The 21,145-nt window shown below is 47.0% G+C and overlaps 1 protein-coding gene across 1 annotated transcript; it reads right to left on the reverse strand.

Annotated features, from left to right (window-relative positions):
- Positions 1 to 9,388: 9,388 nt before the first annotated feature.
- Positions 9,389 to 11,153, reverse strand: LOC144120273 (uncharacterized). Its single transcript, XM_077652670.1, has 4 exons — positions 11,043 to 11,153; positions 10,009 to 10,162; positions 9,807 to 9,920; positions 9,389 to 9,417 (listed from the first exon to the last, which is right to left on the reverse strand). Exons 1-4 carry the CDS (start codon positions 11,145 to 11,147, stop codon positions 9,389 to 9,391), a joined length of 402 nt encoding a protein of 133 aa, XP_077508796.1. The 5' UTR covers positions 11,148 to 11,153.
- Between the last annotated feature and the right edge of the window lie 9,992 nt (positions 11,154 to 21,145).

The following is a 21,145-nucleotide window of genomic DNA, read 5'->3' on the forward strand; positions in this document are numbered from 1 at the left end:
GTCTTCTGTAATTTTTCGTCGAGACCTCACACAAGTCAGGTATGCCGTGATTATGATGCTGATGGGAGAGTTTCAAAGCTTTTAATAAACCATAATTTTCTTCATGCTGATGAGCTGAACTCATTGATATGAAAGGACCAAGTAACTTTCTTCGTGAGAATTAATCCGAGGTATTTATAACTCTCTACCTAGAAAATAGGACAGTTGCTAAGTGTATAACTATGAAGCCTGGGCTCTTTGTGATTTGTAACAATACAGTTTTCTCTTGCCTAATGTCCATACTCCAGCACTCACACGAGTCTGAAATTGCTGCCACGGATTTTTGTAGTCACAGAAGGTCATGGTTGCTTACTTCCTCTTTGAAAATACAATCGTCGGCAAACAGCCTCACAAATACGGCCTTTTCAATAACATCCACTATGTCACCTTGCGTCAGTAGGTCATCTTGTTCTTGAATCGCTTAGCAATTGCTTGTATCCAGGTGCTCCAAACATGTGAGTTCTGTAGGACTTGTGCCAGTCAAGTGCTGTTCCGCGAAGTCATGTGATGGCGTTCAGCATCGTGAGACGTTCCATCCAGTTCGCGAGGGAGGTGACGCATTCGGCCTCTTCAAGCCACCCCGTCAGGCTCTCTTGCATGGTACCTTCAAAGGTGCGAATTGCTGTTGCCGTGTCTCTCGATGAATGCATTTGAAGTGGATGTGTGTTCCGTAGCGGAGTTTGGGCGAGTTGGCATTGCATTTCTGCAATCACATCGAGGATGCCAGTTGAATAATAGGGACGTGTCCCGCTGTTTTCGTCTCTACATGGGTGGAGTCGTGGCTTATGTGTACAGCTAGGGCCATAGTCGCCACTTATGTCTTGCCGGACTCTTCAAGCAGTAGTCGTGGGACATGTAGTGCTCCATCGGCTTGTTGATCTCATCCGTGATCGTTGCTCACGTTCAATGCCTGCAGTAACGTATGCAGCTGCACCCTGATGTCCTTTATTTTGTTCCGGAGGTCATCAACGGGGCTTCGTTCACCGTCCCTAGATGGCTGTGCCATGTTTAAAGATGTGAGGCCGACAAAATGAAGCCTAGAACATTCTTTATCTGCCAGTGCTACGTGTACTTCTTCATCGCTCTCTTCTGCATGTGCGCTGCTCCAGGGCACCAGCTTAGGCTCACATTCTGATGGAGGCAAGAAACATAAACACCTACGTGGACAAATTTTCGGCATATGTTAAACATCTCAAGGTGACCTAAATTAATCCCAGGCCATTCATTGTGGAATGCCTTTTATTTGCTCTCACTTCTGTGCACTGCAGTCAACATTTTAACGAATCTGAGACAAAGCCGCTCTCATCCCGACACATTTGAATCCACATTTCACCTTTGCGGTCTTTGCCTTGCTGCTGAGCTTCCGTAGTGCAATTCGTATCCTCAGCATGAGGAAAGCTTGGGTTAGGTGCCTTTGCAGATCATGGCAATGTGGAAAGCTGTATGCGAGTTTGCACGGGTCCATGGTAGCATTCGTAAGCGAGGAGAGGGAAACAGTTAAGGCCTCATGCTCGTGGTCACGGAAGACCTTATCGGCATGCTGCATCAGGTTCACAATGTGACGTGAAGGACGAGTGAGGGGGCTCGATTGTGACTGCGACCGATACAACTTCAGCTTTAAAAACTGGCTGTTTTGCTCTACAGGCTCTGCTTCAAGACTCTCCTTGCATGTGTTGCATAGCTTGTACTTCTTGGTCATGCTATGGGTGATGTACCCGGGCACATACACAAGTGACTCCATTTGCACATCATCAAGGGGAGGAGCATCATCGTCAAGAAGGCTGTCGTCCAAGAGCTCATCTCCTGCTGCCTTCACACCATTCTTCAAAGCTGCTTTTTTTATTTCAACAAACTCAATAAGGTCTACTGAGGCATCGATGTCATAGTTGCCCGTGGTGCTTGGTTTAAAGAACTGGCTCAACATTACAAGCCTCAGCATCAGTTTAAACTCTAGTGGCCTCGGCACTGGGTGTATCGAGTGAATGCAGGAGAAGAGGTTCTCCAGGGCATCCTGTGTCAGCCTGCACAACACGAATTTGAACTTGTGCACACTTAGAAGCTGGTGTTGAATGTGGAGTGCACTAGATGTTCTGATGAGCACACTAGCTTGGACAGGCTTGAACATTTCCTTTGCGTTGGCAGATTTTATGGAAACGTGTGCGAAAATCTCCATGAATTCCTTGAGAAAAGCCACTGCCTCATCATGGGCATCCTCCTTGAAAAGGGTCATTGCAGTGCCGATATACCGTGATGTCATCAGTGTAAACCACTTGAACACACGTTCTACAAACCAAGCTGTGGTTAGAGCCTCAGATTGCAGGAGAAAAAGACTCACTAGGGTACGCATAGCAGCATCAACACTCTGGTTCAGAACTGCAACTGCAGATGCCACATTGATTTTTGCAAAATGGTCAGGGTCCAGGTGTGCAGGCTTCAGGTGAGGGGCCAACTTAAGGTCCCGTTCTGCGTCGATTACAGAAAGTTTCCTGATGTGCTTTACAGACACCTGCGAGAAGCACAAAACAGATTTGAAAATGGTTTAAACCTTGCCGTATTTTAAAAGACCTCAGCTCAAGCAATGTCACAGTATCCCTGTTACATTGCATAGTTAATGTGATTTTCAACAAAACTGAAGTTTGAAGTAAATTGCAATTTAATGTTGCATTCAATCATTCCCCCTAAGTTCATCATTACAGAATTAGGTTCCTCAATACAGAGTGCCAGCCTGATTACCCTGACTGTATGGGCAATGTATAAAATCTGTACTTGCACCCACCTCGTCAGTTGGAAGCTTGTACTTGGTCACGATGGCAGCGGGCAGAAAGAATGACTGGCCCCTCACTAGGTGACCTCTTATATTTTTTAGAACATGTGGAGCATCAGCCAAAAAGTACAGCTGTCGACCACTGTTGGCCACACACAGATGCCTGCACGACACCACGGGCTTGACTGAGCGAGTTGCAGAGATCCCACATCTCTGCCACAATGCCTTGTTGCTGGGCCCCATGTAAGAAATCACAGCATCCACGTGACACCCAGCTGCTTTACACTTTTCAATCACAGAAAACAGGAAATCTTTCAAAAAAGTGCCATCGATGGAGTCCCCTGCAACAGAATAAAAACAAAAAATTGTCAAATGGGTTGATGTTAATTTACTAAATAAAAAATGTACTAAGATGAGGTTTATGCTGGTTTAGATTGTACACAAGGCTGCAGTCATTTTCAGTTGGTAATGGAAAGAGCAGTGGGCAGAGAAACTGATGACTGAGAGGCAATACAAAAAGTGTTAAAAAAGAACAGCAGCATTAAGAACAGCTGCACTAAAAATATCTGGCATGGCACAGTTCTCCACGGAAGAAAGGAATTCACAGGAAAAACAACATTCAGCCACCACGGGCCCTCACATGATGTTTCCCCTGAGCATACTGAAAGTACAGCAATCTTTATTGCGTCCTGAAAGTCTTAGAATGCTTCGGCAGCTACTATGAGACACAAGTCCTAGTTCAATGATAAGAGAAATTTTTTCATGCAAGATAAGGACTGTGAAAATTCCTTTACTTTTCGAAAAAGCATCCCTCACAGCCTGAGTAGATTTGGGACATTAAACCCAATAAACCAACCAAACTTTTAAAAAAATTGTGTACTTCTCAGGCAGTTTCAGGGTATCCCTTTCAGTAAACCTCTTAGTTCAAAAAAGCCCAATGGCATCATAACAGGCACAAATGCCAACATCACACTGGATTACTTTTGGCTTCCACTGTGCACATACAGGAATATTAAAAAACTGGTTTGCAATTACACTTTTTGTAGCGCAAGTTACGAGTTCAGCTGTTGAGATATTCTTCTTTGCAGTCATATCTCTTACTGCGACAATTATGCCTTGGAATCAAACTGAAGGCAAAACAAGAACACAATGCAAATTAGAACAGTTAGCAACATTCTGGACTTGGTCGTGGGCAAGGTGCGCAAGCTTGTTGCCTGAAAAACAAAAATAAGTGAAAAAATCACGCCACGCACTTAGCTTTATTCTTATCACTGAGAATAAACTGGTGAACTGCATATGTGCGTTAGTGATGCAAGACCATCTTAACCCAAGGAGCAACAAGACATTTAATGAAGTACTCAAAAATGTTAGTACAGCATTATTTTTAATTCTCCCTAGTAATCATTACTAAACATTGTAAACTGCAAGTCATTAAGTCATTTCTAACTAAATTGACGAAGAATTAGTACAAGAAATGAAAACTCAATGAGAAAAATACACACATAAAACCTGAACATAAACATTGATATTTTGGCTTCATGCCATCAAATGTTTGTGCAGCTGAAAATGTAAGCAAAGAAGTGGCATTTTACTACTAGTATGCATTATTTTTCTTCTTGTTTAGACCACAATAAGCTTTAATGCCTTCAAGCTCATACTCTCAGTGATGCGATCGCTATGCCAATCGCACGAAAAGGCAAATCCTACTACATCCAGCTATTTTAAATAATCTGTGCCTAACTGGCATGTAACTTCGCTTTTTACGATTTATAGACGCAAAGCTAACCGGCCAAGGTCTGATTGTTTTGGTGTAGCCCTTGCATCATATGCATGCATTCATTAAAAGAAAACATGTCTGAAAAGCTTACGCAAGCAACAGAGCAGAAAAATTAAAATATAAAGGACAGACTAGAGTCACTAAGTAAAAATAAATTTTTCTTTAGTGACTCTAGGACAGACGACACGAGCGCAACTGCCGTCTCCCCACTCGGTTGTCCAGTTCGCGTTGTCTCGAAAAAATGCAGCTAAGCATCGAGCGTTATGAAGATAGTCCTCCTAAAGTGGGGGCACTAGCTCTGAGAGCTTGTTCCTGCACGCCATTTATATGTTTTCCTTTGATGCGGTTGGGCTCGAACTTTGTGCTATCAGCGTCAAATGAAACGCGAACAAGAGAATTTCAACGTTAACTGCAAAACTAGAAGATGGTGCAACAGCAAAATAGCACACAAGAACGGCTGCTATTCGCATCGCAGACAGAAAGACCGCTCTTTGGAAGGGTTAATATGACATGCCTGTTTTCTCTCCAGCCACAATTGTTTGTTCCTTTCTGCTAGCGCTTGAGTTCATTTGTTCGCGTTTCATTTGACGCTGATGGTACACTGATAAGGAGCGCTAACAAACTGTTATTTAAGCATAACATGCACTATTTTGTCAATGGATTTTCCTCTGCTTCAGGAATTGTGTTTTGAGTTTGTATCAGTTCTACTAGAGGCTATGCTGCTTCACTGAAGCCCAGTTACCCCTCCAAAGTGCGTGTCCCGATGGTGCAAATGCCTGTTTTTCTGCTCAATATTATTCTTTCTGGCCGCTACGAAATCTCATTTTCTTGCTCCAAAAGGACTCGAGGAAATCGCATCACTGTGCACTGTATTTACAGCCATCCTAGCTGTTCTTCAAGCACGCTAATACAGTCAGTGCCTCACGCGGACCAAGATCCAAATCGAGTTTAAAATCAGATGCTCACTGACAACACCTTCCAGCTGTGTTTTCAGCTTCCTGATATGCTTCTGTAGCAAATCCACTTTGCGCTTGAAGTGTTCAACGGTGTCTTCATGGATGCACTGATGAAGACTGCACGCCGCTTCCTGGAATTTGAGCAGGGTATCAAGGCACTTGAATGGACGTAGATGTCAAATACTGCATAGCTTTTTTAAATATCTAGGATGTCAATAACTATGTACATGGCTTGAAATGAGTCAGCAAGCATAAACGTATATATTTTACAGCCCAGTTTTAACCAGTCGATTACAAATCCTAGTCACAATACAGAACGTTTAGAATGCATCATCACAAGGGAGTGGCACTGTGCATCCACTGGATTTATGGCACAATGCCAAAGGCCAAGCAACATGCTGCAACTCACGAACCACCAGTTACAATGAATTTAACGCTTTTCTTAGTGACTGCAGGATGCACTCCACAATACACATTTTCTAGTTATTGACAGCACATGCTCTGCAACTGCCTTATGAAGTCTGCTGCTTTCAGGAACTGCAAATCATAGGTCAGCCGCTGACATGTTCTCCATGCTTTTGTCCTCCCTTTTTGATTATTATTACTGGCAGCACTATTTCTTAGCTGAAAAAGTTAACTCTGCGGCACTGGCGCGCAAGAACTAACTGTGTGCATCATGAAGAGGCTCACTCAACAGCAGCAGAGATGAGGAACCAAAAAATCAGCAAATACACTTAATGCTACTTACGTGTATGAATGCGAAAGCATTAAAATACAGTCGTGACACTGTGGCGTATATACAGACACCGGCTACAGAGTGCCGCAACCAAATTGCTAGCGCACTGGTTAAGTAATCCACTACTGCCCTGGAAGGCGGCTTTTTCCAAGGGACTATTGGAGCCCAGGTTGTTCGCAACTATTTTTGTACCATTTCTGAGTATACACACGCACACGGACAGACACACACACAGACACACATTCAGACATTATTTTGCTTAATGGGGCTCGTAATGCTTTCGCATTAATAGGAAATTCACAGTTGCCAGGGAAACAAAAGAACAATCACATTATTTGGTTATGAACCTTATGTCTGCAAACAGGCTTGTTTTTATCACCGTTTGTGTGCCTTGGTGCACCTTCAAGACTGCCTGCTGCTTCTGAGTTGTGGCACAGCTGCACTGCCCTCCGCTCGCTGAAATTATACAGTGTATGTACAATAGCTCCAGGCAGGGATTTGTCTATGCAATACAGAGGCAATGGCACCAAATTTCAGGCCTTAAATATTTAGAGGAATTCAGGATATTGCTGCAGAACAGATATTCAGCTTTAACTGAGGAAGATGATCTTCATGTTGATAAAAAGAACAATAATCTGACATCTATCATTACGGAGTGCACAACAGAAATAGGCGGTAGGATGGTTCAGCAGGATACCCGCAAGCTATCTCAGGAGACAAAAGATCTCATTAAGAAACGTCAAAGCATGAGGGCGTCTAACCCTATAGACAGAATAGAACTCTGCTACCGAAGCTAATAAATAAGCGCAAGGTGGCCGACATAAGAAAATTTAATATGGAGAGAATCGAGCATGCTCTAAAGAACGGAGGTAGCCTAAAAGCGGCGAAGAGGAGACTATACATAGGTAAAAACCAGATGTATGAGTTAAGAGACAAGGAGGGCAATGTTATTAGCAATATGGATAAGATAGTTAAAATAGCCGAAGAGTTCTACACAGACCTGTACAGTAGCCAATGTAATCAGAATGTTAATGATAGAGACAGTAGCGCACAGCAAGGCGTCATCCCGCCAGTAACGAAAGAGGAAATAGAAAAAGCCTTAGGAGCAATGCAAAGGGGAAAACCAGCTGGGGAGGATCAGGTAACAGCAGATCTGTTGAAGGATGGAGGGGACATCGTGCTAGAAAAACTAGCCACCCTGTATACGCAACGCCTTATGACCTCGACTGTACCAGAAGCTTGGAAGAATGCAAACATTATCTTAATTCATAAGAAAGTAGACGCCACGGACTTGAAAAATTACAGGCCGATCAGCTTACTATCCGTTGCCTACAATGTATATACTAAGGTAATCGCTAATAGTCAGGGCAAGTTTTGACTTTTATCAACCAAATGATCAGGCAGGCTTTCATAAAGGATATTCCACAATAGATCATATTCACACTATCAATCAGGTGATAGAGAAATACGCAGAATATAACCAACCCCTATATATAACCATCATTGATTACGAGAAAGCATTCGACTCACTGGAAACCTCAGCAGTCATACAGGCATTGCGGAACCAGGGTGTAGATGAGCCTTAAAGTCAAAATACTGCTAGATATATATATATAGGAACTGTACGGCTACCATAGCCTCCATAGCTACCATAGTCCTCCATAAAGTCAGCAATAAAATTCCAATAAGGGCGTCAGGCAAGGAGACACGATCTCGCCAATGCTATCCACTGCATGCTTAGAGGAGGTATTCTGAGGCCTGAATTGGGAACAGTTTGGGATAAGAGTTAATGAAAAATACCTAAGCAATCTGCGATTCGCTGATGACATTGCCTTGCTGAGTCACTCAGGAGATGAACTGCAAATCATGACCAATGAGTTAGACAGGCAAGAGCAGTACAGTGGGTCTCAAAGTTAACACGCAGAAAACCAAAGTAATGTTCAACAGTACAGTCTAGCAAGGGAACAGCAGTTCACAATTGGCAACGAGGTGCTGGAAGTGGTAAAGGAATACGTCTATTTAGGGCAGGTAGTAACAGCTGATCCAAATCATGAGGGAAATAACTAGAAGGATAAGAATGGAGTGGAGTGCATATGGCAGGTTCTCTCAGATTATGAATAGCAGATTACCAACACCCCGCAAGAGAAAAGTGTACAACAGCTCTATCTTGCCGGTACTCACCTACGGGGCAGGAACGTGGAGGCTAATGAAAAGGGTTCAGCTTAAGTTAAGGACAGCACAGCGAGCCATGGAAAGGAAAATGATAAGCGTAACATTAAGAGACTGGAAGCGGGCCAAGTGGGTGAGGGAACAAACGCGTGTTAATGAAATCCTAGTCGAAATCAAGAGGAAGAAATGGGCTTGGGCAGGGCATGTACTGCGAAGGCAAGATAACCGCTGGTCCTTAGGGGTAACCGAGTGGATTCCAAGAGAAGGCAAGCATCCCAGGGGGTGGCAGAAGGTTAGGTGGGCGGATGAGATTAGGAAGTTTGCAGGCATAGGGTTGCCGCAGCTGACAAAGGACATGGTTAATTGGAGAGACATGAGAGAGGTCTTTGCCGTGCAATGGGTGTAGTCAGGCTGATGATGAAACATTTATGGCCACATTTTTCACACACAACCATTTCGGTATTACGTCCACTGGTCTTTCATACTATGGCAGGTACCTCACCTTGCTCATCAGGCATGGTCCAAGCATTCGTGTATGTACTGTTTTTCTGGGACAAGCGCACCTGCCAAAAGAGTGCTGTCAGAGTTCGTATTTCTAAGATGTAGAAAATCAGTAAACTCTATAGCTTAATACTTACTTGTTTCGACCTCTATTTCCATTCCCAGTGTAGATGACACCCTCAGGTAACAAACCACTTCAATGGTGCATGGCAGTGCTAAAAAGCAGAAATACATCTTTACCGCAACTGTTTACATTAGTATCACTCAGGAAAGCAGCTTTGGTCTGATTGATTCGATTAACATTATTTGACAGCTGCACTTAAACACACTGCAGCAAAGCTGAGTCACTCTGACGTCACGCTGACAGCACCTTAGCTTCGTGACCTATTACGTCACTCTCCTGTCTCTTCATAAACCCGTTTCCTATTGGCAATAAACGCTGTTCTTCACTGACTGCCAGCCTGCTCACACACACCTGAAATGTAAACATCACGTGGTCGAATAAGGAAATGCTTCCCATACAATAAAGAAGTCACGCTAATAGAATGACAGGTTCGAAGACAAATACAACGTAATTATTTTGTTATGCAGGCTTTTGGAAAGTTGAAATGCTTTCAAATTTTTGACATTAAATATCTCTAACACAACTCCCGGCCAAAGTCTGTCGACAACTATATACTTCACGTTCGCTGCACAAAAAAGATGAACAGAGTAAAGCGCACGACACAATGCATCACGTACCCTATTCTGTTACTCCTTGTCTTTTTCTTTCGTGCCATGCGCATGAATTATAGATTACCAACTCACCCACACACACCTATGCCTCATTGAACTATATCCACTTTCAAACACAGATGTGCTTACCTGTCTCATTAGGCCGAGCTTCGATCTCTGGTGTAGGAAGCTGCACTTCACAGCCATGCACATTGCCAGGAAATGTGGTAGAGGCAGCAAGCATCTCGGTGGTAGCCAATGTGTCTGAAGTGCCAAGAAAATCAGAAACCTTACACATCATCGAAGTCATGCATGATAAGATATATAGCAGTGTATCAGCTAAATGCCATACCATGCACTTGGTCACTGTCTGGCCTCCTGGAAACCTTTCGCTTAGCCTGTTTTTGCCGGTTGTCACATGCTGGGATTGTTGGAACAGCATTCCACTTGAGGAGCTTTTGGCCGTCAGACCTGCCTGTTTCAAACTGGCTCTCTTCAAAGTGGGCCTAACAAACAATAGAAAACAATCAGCAAACGAGGTAAACTTTAGTGAATGCAAAACATTGTTTGAATGCTTTAAATTTGCTTCAATGCCTCCCTCTCAAGTTTGCTACAAGATTATTGAAATTAGTGCAGAGGTACAGCTATTTACCAACATCACATTAGAGCTTCTGAGTTTATCCCACATGGAAGGAAATCGCAAATGGGACAACCTAAGTTAGTTACAATTAAGGTACAAGAACTATCGCAGTTCGCTGTTTTTGAACTATATTCGGTAATGCATTTTAAAACACGCTAGCGCCTAAACGCTCAGTTACACCGTACAGGCTGTGAAAATGCTTTGGAACTCTTTTAGTGGACTCGTTACTCAGTGTGCATAGAATGTATTCAGTTTACTTGCTATTGGTGTCAAGTTTCATGTCATATTCAAGGATGCAAAACCTTGTAGCAACATGGATTCGCCAGATGGAACACGGAAATTTACATAACGTGAACAGGCCAATCACTGTAACCGAACAGGCACCAAAAGAATAAGAGAAAGGTGTTTGTGACCGGCCATCGCAGTGAAAACAATGAAAAGCACGCACTTGAACAACGAGGTGCACGCCGAAAATATTAAAAAAAAACCTAAGAAGTGACATCAATTCTTTGGCACATCGGCGAACGCCAAATTCCCGTCATGAAATCCGTCAAGCAATTTCAAATCCCCATAAATAAGGGGGCAAAGGTCCACACTGAATGCACCAGCTTTAATCAGAGTTCCTTGCGAGTTTAGACGTCCGCACAACGGCATGCAAACGCGGAGACAAACTTAAACAGCGTGCGGTAACTAAATTTTAAACAAAGCAATTATTTAAATCACAAATGCACCACAAACAGCTTCACCTCACAAATCCTGGAGTACGGAGTGGGCTCGAAGTCATCGCAGCTCACGAGTTGCAGCCATGCGCGTAGTCGAGCACCATTATTTTTCCCTAACGGAAAGCGCATAAAGCGTTTTCCATCATTTTGCGAGTTGAAACAGCCAACAACGCAGCAAAACAGCATCCCCGTATGCTCTTGTGCAGCTGAAATTCTGCGAAGCGCAGGAACTCTGGTCAATGCGTCAGCCGCTGACAGCACTCGCAGTGTCGCAGCACTAGGGCTACCACAGTAACACAGTTGGCCAACTGAAAACATAAGCCACAAAATGGCAGCTCCCATGAACCGTCGCAGTGTAAACAAATATCACATGATGCAAACTGACCAATGATCGTGGTGGCGGCACATAACAATAAGAGAAAAGAGTGCCGGTACTCTGAATTTTTATTTAGTGACTCTAGCTCCCACTGTAGCCAGCCGGCACTAAGCAATGAGGGCAGGCGACTCCCGGCGAAGAAGCGGACCCAGCGACTGGCAGATGCACGAACTGAGAGCTTTGCTGCGACAGCAGCAAAACTTGATGAAGGCAGAGACCGGCGGCACCGCAAGAAAATGGAAGTGAGAAGGGAAAAGCTCGCCTTGCTTGTGTACTGTTGAAAAAACAGCTGGAGCCACTAAGGACAGCACAGGCAATAACAGCGTATAGTTTTTATTAGTTTTACATCTGACGCACATTTCATAATGCAAAGCTTCACTTCTTTTACAACTGTGTTCTTTATTGTTTACCTTTGTGACATTCCGTGTATGCTACGAGGATCCACGTTCGACGGCGCGGCGTAGACGGAGACCCGTGACAGCGGCATCATCAATTACCCAGCCATGCTCTTTGAGTGACGACCAAAAAAAAACGGACCCGCCGCCGCCCCGGGGAAACAGGCTTTATCCTCCCCAATTTCCGGGCCACTGGGACCACATTCTTTCCCTCCCCCCCCCCCCCTTTGTCGTGGGCTATCGCCGGGAAGGCACCCACAGCTTCCCAGAAGGGCCGTGACGGACACCTGTCATGGCGGACAGGCAAGACTCGCCAAGAATGTGGAAAGACAGGCGCTAGTGAATTAGCTCCGAAGAGAGAGCCTGTGTATACTCTCACTTGAGAGAGAGTGGTGGCGTTTTTGTTGTTTATTTAGTTTGTATTGTTAACAGACTCTGGGGTCGAGGCTAAGCCCCACCCAAGGGGTGGTCCCCATCTCGCATGTTATTTTGGATTGGAGAATTGATGCTTTGGGCGGGCCACTGAAAATGACCGCCCTTAGTCCTTTGTTAATCAAGTGCCTAAAAGCGCATGTAAACGGATGCAGTCCAGTCTGAGCTGGGGCTCCATGCTTAGCATGTAATGTGATGCTACTTAGGCACTAACCTGCCCGGTCGATGAGTAAAGAAGTGCAAAGTTTGTTCTGTTGAAAAATTATGCTCTGCTGTCATCATCTACAAGCTCGCCTCCTGTTCATCTTCCAAGCCGAACGACACTAGAGGAAGGGTTTGTGAACCATCCTCGAAGAAACGGAAGAAGAACGCTCAGGACGACATCGTTCGCCAAGAGGGCCTTCAGCGCCGAAGCCCGACGGCGTGCAGCTTCTGCCAGCAACCGCTCGAGCCCAACTCCGGAGCCACTCCATCGCCCCCATGAAGTCGTCGGCACGTAAGCTCGGACGCCCCAGCCTCTGATGTATAACCTTAATCATGTGTAATTATTGAATATACCTGTTTGTTTAAACTGAGCCATACGGTGTCTCTTTGCCTCTCCGTCCCGTGTGGACCTGCGCATTATGGGGGTCATCACACTGGTGTCAGAAGTGGGGTCTCAAAAGCAAATGTCCTCTGAATGCTGTGACATTCATGACTTCAAAATTGTAATCAAAAGGGAATCACGGGACTGATTGTGGGACTTTTACCCCCATTTGAGAGGCTTGAGGCACTGGAGGGCTTGAAAAAAAAAATGACTGTATCTGAGGGAGCTCCCACTCCACAGCCGTCGCTCGGAGCAAGCATGCTGGCATTAGGAAGCGTCATTCCGACGTTTACGGGAGATAAGACAGGGGTTCCAATCTGCGATTTCTTTTCCATGCTAGAAGAGATTGGGAAAATGGGGGGATGGTCCGATGCTCAAATGCTGGGAATGGCGAGGTGTAAGATGGCAGGAGCTGCTCATGATTTTGCCTGGCGAGACGAAAAAGTAAAATCCACAAAATCATTTGCGGAATTTAAGAAGCTCGCGTTTGAGCATTTCGACACTGAACCACGTCACGTGCGGGTACAGAGGTTCCGTGACGCCGGACAGATGGTAGGGGAGGACGTGCGAACATTTGCGTCGCGGCTTCAGCGCCTAGCACGCGATACGTTAAGCAGGGAGGAGGAAGGAGACCAGCTAAGGAAGAAATACGCGGAGGATATACTTAAAGAGGAAATGACCGCTTTGTTCGTGGCTGGTCTGCAAGACCCCGTGCGCCGGTTCGTGCTCTCGCGCAAGCCGAGCAATTTCGACCAAGCCGTGGAGGCCGCATTGGATGAGGAACGAAATGAGGCGTTAACGACAGCCGCAGCGTGAGTACGCGTCATAGAGAGAGCGGTGCTCAACCCTGAGGTTGCTCTCTTGACAGAGCGGTTAGATCGCTTGGAACAGCTGCTATCTCAGCAGGTAGAACGCCAGGTTGAAGCGCGCGCTCAACAGCGCCCATTCGCTGGAAACCGGAGACCGCCACAAAGCTACAGGCGCGGTATGCGAGATTTTGAAGAAATCGTATGCTTCGCTTGCCAGGGTCGCGGACACATCGCCAGGTTCTGCCAAAACGTGCGCCGTGGGGAGCCACAAAGAGAAGCAGGCGAGACACGCCCTAAGCAAGCCGACAGCGGGGCTCCAGATACCGAGTCAAAAAACTAGTTAGTCCTCCCCAGCCTGAGGAGCGTGGGGAGGGAGCAGTAGATGATGAGGTGGTGGTAGTTTGTGTGGCCGACGAGGCATGCCCTGTTGTGCGTTGCAAGTTAAATGGTTGTTGTATGGAATTGTTGATAGATACGGGGTCAAAGGTGACATTGCTTAAGGAGAGCAGTTTTAACACGCTTCGAAGGAAGGGGGACCGCGAGGTGTTGGAAGCGTCTGGTGGTATGGCAACCAAATTTGTAGGCATAACGGGGGATCCTCTTGGCATAAGTGGACTCTACCAGTTACACTTCTCTCTCGGCGGAATTGCATTGGAGCACCCCTGCTACGTATGCCCGGACACGGTGTCTCTGCCAAACGGAGTGTCAGGTATATTAGGGCAGGATTTTTTGAGAAAAGGGAAGGTAGTAGTCTCATTCTCTGAGGAAGAGGTTAATGCGGGCGGCTCAAAAGTTCCGTTTTTGAACAGGAGAGGGGCTGAGATTCGCATTACCGATATTGACACCCGTCAAACAGTGGGATCATTGGAGAAGGTATATTCGCGGGTTGCCGTCCGGCTGGTCGAGGAGGCGGTCGTCCTTCCTTGGTCGGAGCACATTTTGTACGCGTTTGTGCCTTCAGATGTAGAGAGCGGCGCCGTGGGAGTGCTTGAGCCGGTCGACTCTCTCAGCAATGGCCTGAAGGCAGCCGCGTGCCTCGTGACAGTTAATGACGCCCACAGAGTGCCCCTACGGGTGGTTAACTGTAGCCAGCAGCCACTGAGCCTTCTCAAGAACAAAACATTGGCTTTCTTCACCTCTGCGATAGAGCAACGTGAGCCCACCGATACGGTACTCGCAACTGTAGAGCATGCTAGTCCTTCGGCTGCTCCAAAGGTGTCGTTCGATCTTTCTCACGTAAAATCCAGGGAGAGGGAGGCTCTGGCTGGTTTGCTGAACGACTACTCGGAGGTATTCGCCGCGTCCAACCTGGATTTGGGCTGCTGTGGCGTTATAAAGCACAGGATAGAAACCGGCACTTCATCGCCCGTTTACCAGCGTGCGTACAGGATTCCTTACTCCCAACGTGAGGAGATGGAGCGGCAGGTGCAGGACCTGATTGATCGCGGCATTGTCGAACACTCAAAGTCACCCTGGGGAGCACCAGCACTATTGGTGGAAAAGCCAGATGGCTCGTATCGATTGGTAGTGGACTACCGCAAACTAAATGCCGTAACTCGCATCGATCCATACCCCATCCCCAATATATACAGGAGACGCTTTCTCAGCTGGGCTCTGCCAGGTACTTCACGGTAGTGGACATGGCGGCGGGATTCTGGCAGATAGCAATGGATCCGGCAGATGCCGAGAAAACGGCATTCAACACGCCCTCAGGGCACTATGAATGGAAAAGAATGCCGATGGGTCTGGCCAACAGCCCTGCTGTCTGGCAGAGAACCGCTGATGTTATCCTGGCAGGTCTTCTGGGAAGGCTGTGCTTCGTGTATATGGATGACATTATCATATACAGTGACAGTTTTGATAACCATTTGCGCGATATTGAGCAGGTTTTGGTGCGACTAAGAGCAGCGGGTCTCAAGCTGAAGCCCTCTAAGTGCCAATTCCTCAAAAACGAGGTGAAATACCTCGGGCACGTTGTTTCAGCTGACGGCGTGCGACCGGACCCTGAGAAACTAAGGTGTGTCTCGGATTTTCCATCCCCGACTAGCGTCCGCCAGGTCCGGCAGTTTCTCGGCCTGATCGGTTACTACCGAAGGCACATAGAGGAGTTCGCCAAGCTCGCTAAGCCGCTCACCGCCTTAACAGCCAAAAATGTCGCCTTTCGCTGGGACAAAAACGCGGAGAATGCTTTTGGGGCCCTGAAAGGGAAGCTAATGAGTGCACCGCTGTTGCGCCACCCGGATTTTAATTTGCCCTTCGTTATGGCCACAGATGCGTCAAAGTTCGCAGTTGGTGCCGTGCTATCTCAGATTATCGAGGGCAAAGAAGATCCCGTTGCTTTTGCTAGCCGACAGCTGAGCCCCACAGAGCAAAAGTACGGAGCTACGGAAAGGGAGTGCCTCGCCGTTGTCTGGGCAGTAAAGCACTTCAGATGCTACCTTTACGGCCGCAAATTCAAGCTAGTCACAGACTGCCATCCTCTGAAATGGGTGATGAGTGTCAGGGACCCTAGCTCGCGACTCGCTAGATGGAATCTACACCTGCAGGAATACTGCTTTGAAGTTTAGCACAAGTCAGGAAAGACACATCTGAATGCTGATGCACTCAGCCGCACAGCTGCCGTGGCAGCTATAGAAGAGTTTGTCCCCGTAGTCGACCCCGCCGAATTACGCACAGAGCAGTGCAAAGATCCTGACCTGAAGCGAATAATCGAAAGCTTAGAGGGCGCACCGTCTCACCCCGAACAGCTAGGTTATTTCATTGACAAAGACAGCACCCTGTGTCGGCGCACGAGGCCAACCAGGAAAGGGAGATTAGAGAAAACCGCTTGGGAGAGAGTCGTCATACCTCGGTCGTGGACAGAAAGGGTTCTTCGCGCGTTTCACGATGCGCCATGCGCCGGTCATTTTGGCGTAGCGAAGACACGCAGGCGTGTGGAGCGTTTGTACTTTTGGAGTGGCATGCGACGGGATGTTAGAGACTACTGTGCGAAGTGTCATTCCTGTCTCGAAAGAAAAACACCCAAGGGACGAAGACCAGCTCCAATTCAGCCGTTCCCTGAGGTTTCGGCTCCCTTCGAGCGGACAGGTATGGACATAATGGGCCCATTGCCCACGACCACTTCCGGAAACAAGTACATTTTAGTATTTGTCGATCACCTTTCAAAATACGCGGAAGCGGTAGCACTCCCAGATCAGAAGGCAGACACGGTTGCAAGAGCATTTGTCGAACAGATCGTGCTCCGACATGGACCCCCGAGGCAACTCTTGACAGATCGGGGAACGAACTTCGTGTCGCAGCTAATGAGGATAGTTTGCGAGCTGCTTAAGATCGCTAAGAAGCAGACAACACCGTACCATCCGGCTTGCAACGGCGCGGTGGAGCGACTGAACCAAACCGTGGCCGGGTTCCTGTCGCATTTTGTTTCGCGCGACCAGCGGGACTGGGATTTGTGGTTCCGTATGCAATGTTTGCCTACAATTCCGCAGCACACGAGAGCACGGGCGAATCGCCATTCTTTCTTCTCTACGGCCGAGACCCGGACCAGCCTAGTGAAGTGCCAGAGGGCCCCCGTCGTGTCCCATACGCTTCACTGGACGACTATAAGGTTGAGCTAGAATCGCGCTTGCAAGTGGCGAGGGACATCGCAAAGGAGTCCTTAAAGAAAGCGGCGAAGCGCAGGAAGGAGGTGCACGATCGCAGTGCTAGAGACGCGCCGTTTAATGTGGGGGACAGCGTGTACATTGAAAACTGCCAAAGGCAGATTGGGCTAGCTCGTAAGTTCCAGACGAAGTGGAGAGGACCGTGCGAGGTTGTCGAGAAGCTTTCTCCGGTAAACTTCAGAGTCCGAGACGTGAACCGGCGCTTGATAAGGATACACGCAAATCGCCTCAAGTCGGCACCGGTTCAGTATTCACGAAATGAGGAAAGGGAAAGCGCGGATTTTGATGGGGACAGAAGTGAAGCGGAGCGCGCAGATAGTTCGCAAGAAACGCCCTCTCCTGCATCTGTTCGGCAGGCGCCAGAGGTGACGGCCAGAATGCCACCGGATTTACTTCATGCATTGCTAGAAGAAGAAGCGCGCGAGGTTGCCGCGCAGATAACGCCAGGAGAGGCTCCTGCCACGAGCCCTCCCGAGTCCCAAAGCAGACAAAGGGGCACAGACTTACTTAGTATGACTCATGAAGGCCGATATCCGCTGCGAAATCGGAAAGCTAAGTCGGACTAATGGCGTAAACAGAGCGGAGTTTTGAACTGGTTAGAATTGTGTAATGCCACAGCTCATAACATTGCTTTGTGCTTATATGTTAAGTTATCGGAGTTGGTAGTTAAACCTTTCTGTCATTAAGTAACACCTGCACAGGAGAGCATGCGGAGCGCATGCAGAACCTGCCCTACTTCCTTTCGTTATCTATATTTTTGTCTGTGCCGTGATCGTGCTAGAAGTGGGAGCTCCTTTGTAACTGTGGTAAATTTATTTCGTCCAGTTTGGACTAGAAAGGAGAGGCTTGGGTGCTGAGTTTCATGTTTATCTGTAAAAGAAGATCAGTGCTGCCCCTGGAGACGCCAGTATTGACAGCGGAGGCATATGGTGTTGTGCAGTGGTGTTGAGTGCAGCCAAAAGTGTTTTGTCGGACGCACTGTGCGAGGCGATTCAGAAAGACAAGGGGAGCTGCGTGGACTCAAATGTTCGGAGAACATTCTTCTGGAGGGTGAGCGAGTGTGACATTCCGTGTATGCTACGAGGATCCACGTTCGACGGCGCGGCGTAGACGGAGACCCGTGACAGCGGCATCATCAATTACCCAGCCATGCTCTTTGAGTGACGACCAGAAAAACCGGACCCGCCGCCGCCCCGGGGAAACAGGCTTTATCCTCCCCAATTTCCGGGCCACTGGGACCACATTCTTTCCCTCCCCCCCCCCTTTGTCGTGGGCTATCGCCGGGAAGGCACCCACAGCTTCCCAGAAGGGCCGTGACGGACACCTGTCATGGCGGACAGGCAAGACTCGCCAAGAATGTGGAAAGACAGGCGCTAGTGAATTAGCTCCGAAGAGAGAGCCTGTGTATACTCTCACTTGAGAGAGAGTGGTGGCGTTTTTGTTGTTTATTTAGTTTGTATTGTTAACAGACTCTGGGGTCGAGGCTAAGCCCCACCCAAGGGGTGGTCCCCATCTCGCATGTTATTTTGGATTGGAGAATTGATGTTTTGGGCGGGCCACTGAAAATGACCGCCCTTAGTCCTTTGCTAATCAAGTGCTTAAAAGCGCATGTAAACGGATGCAGTCCAGTCTGAGCTGGGGCTCCATGCTTAGCATGTAATGTGATGCTACTTAGGCACTAACCTGCCCGGTCGATGAGTAAAGAAGTGCAAAGTTTGTTCTGTTGAAAAATTATGCTCTGCTGTCATCATCTACAAGCTCGCCTCCTGTTCATCTTCCAAGCCGAACGACACTAGAGGAAGGGTTTGTGAACCATCCTCGAAGAAACGGAAGAAGAACGCTCAGGACGACATCGTTCGCCAAGAGGGCCTTCAGCGCCGAAGCCCGACGGCGTGCAGCTTCTGCCAGCAACCGCTCGAGCCCAACTCCGGAGCCACTCCATCGCCCCCATGAAGTCGTCGGCACGTAAGCTCGGACGCCCCAGCCTCTGATGTATAACCTTAATCATGTGTAATTATTGAATATACCTGTTTGTTTAAACTGAGCCATACGGTGTCTCTTTGCCTCTCCGTCCCGTGTGGACCTGCGCATTATGGGGGTCATCACACCTTATTTATACGTTTACCTAATTGCTTATGTGTTTTACATCAGATATTGTTTTATGCTACACAATAAAGTTTACCTATTTGTCAAAACACCACAAAGAGTGATGAAAGAAAGTTGTACACCTATGAGCAAAATAATACGAACCACGATTTGGTGACCAGAAACTTCTGACTTGATAGGTGTTTTGATTGATGGGTATTTCAATTCGATCCTGGGATTTCATCCCCCAATGCTGTGATCAGTAACCAAACGCTTAAGACAGTGAGACGCCACAGCGGGAAATTATGCTGCTTGTACTTAAGGGTAGCGCCCCTGTTCAAGTTCTCAGTGAGCAACCTGTGTTGAGGTCGACCACTCATGATGGCACACTAATGCTTTTGCCTTCTTAGCACTGCAGCCTTAAGTACCCTGTGAATTTTTTTACCTTTTGTAATTACTGCCATCCTCTGTTTGTGCCGTCACTGCCGTGGTTGTTTTAGACTAACTGCATAATGTCCTCCTAGTTAGGAATGGGCTCTTGCATGCAACATCTTTTAGTGACGACTTGACTGAAGCTTAAATAAGCGTAACACAATTGGAATGATTCTAAGACATTTTAATTTGTTTTTCCTGACATCAATCATTATAAAGAAGTATGTGCTGAGTAAACAACCTGACAGTGTACAAACAAGCCATCAAGGAAAACTTTCTCAGTGAGAGGTCGTTGCCATGTCACACATATTACAAACAATGTACAAATATGAAGAATTGCAAACAAGTATGCGCTGTCTAAACAACTTGTAAGCGCATAAACAAGCCACCAAGAGCTTTACCAGCAAGAGCTAGTTGTCATGTACATATTTACATACACTATTTATAAAGAATGCAATTAATTGCAAATCAGTATGTGCTGTGTACCTGCCCATGTATGTACGGGCTGTTTCACCGTTAGAGGGAAATTCGGAGCACGTGGCCTTGCGTTGCGGCGAGCGCTGGAATCGCGCCCTGCTGGGAAGCTCGCGCAAGCGCAGTCTGCGCTGGCGGCTGAGGGGCGGAGTCTCGCCGCGTCGTCTGCTACGGAGCGGGTGCACTCTTCTCGGTCTGAAAGCAGGAGGATTACAAAGGCAGCGCACGGCCTTCATCGTTTTTTATGGGAACTGAGCCGGTATGGTAAAGAACATTTGTTAGTGCAACTTTTGCTCTTCTATTTACCACCTTTGATAGCATGCTTTTCCGCACCACTGTGACTCAGTGGTTAGTGCGCTTGAATGCTGAATCCAAGTGCGCGCGGCTGTAGCGGCCGCTTTTCGGTGGAGGCGAAAAGCAAGGCGCCCGTTTTTTGCGATGTTAAAGCACGCTAAAGAATCCCAGGCGGGCGAAATTTCCGCAGCCTTCCACTACGGCGTCTCTCCTAACTTGAGTCGCTTTAGGAGGTTAAACCCTATAAAGCAAATTAAACCAAAACAATCAGCATCTTTTCTTGTTTTCCAAGATAGCAATACTAATTTCCTTACATGTGTGTTCTACCGTATTACCCGAGAAAATAAAGCAAACCAAAATTTGCAGTGCAATTTCTTGGTGTTTATTGACCACAAAATCGAAAAAGGGAAACAGAAGAGGAAAAAGATTTCGCACATCTGTGCTAATTGGACGGAATGAAATGTTAATAGTGATGGTGCAATGTTACAAAATTCGTTAAATGTGCTGCACCCTGCCAAAGGGAATGGTTTCACAGCCCTCAGCCACCGATAGAGAATGGGCGTATAACGTTTGCAACTTCTC

This window comes from Amblyomma americanum, chromosome 2 (genome assembly GCF_052857255.1).
Source record: "Amblyomma americanum isolate KBUSLIRL-KWMA chromosome 2, ASM5285725v1, whole genome shotgun sequence".
NCBI classification, from domain to species: domain Eukaryota; kingdom Metazoa; phylum Arthropoda; class Arachnida; order Ixodida; family Ixodidae; genus Amblyomma; species Amblyomma americanum.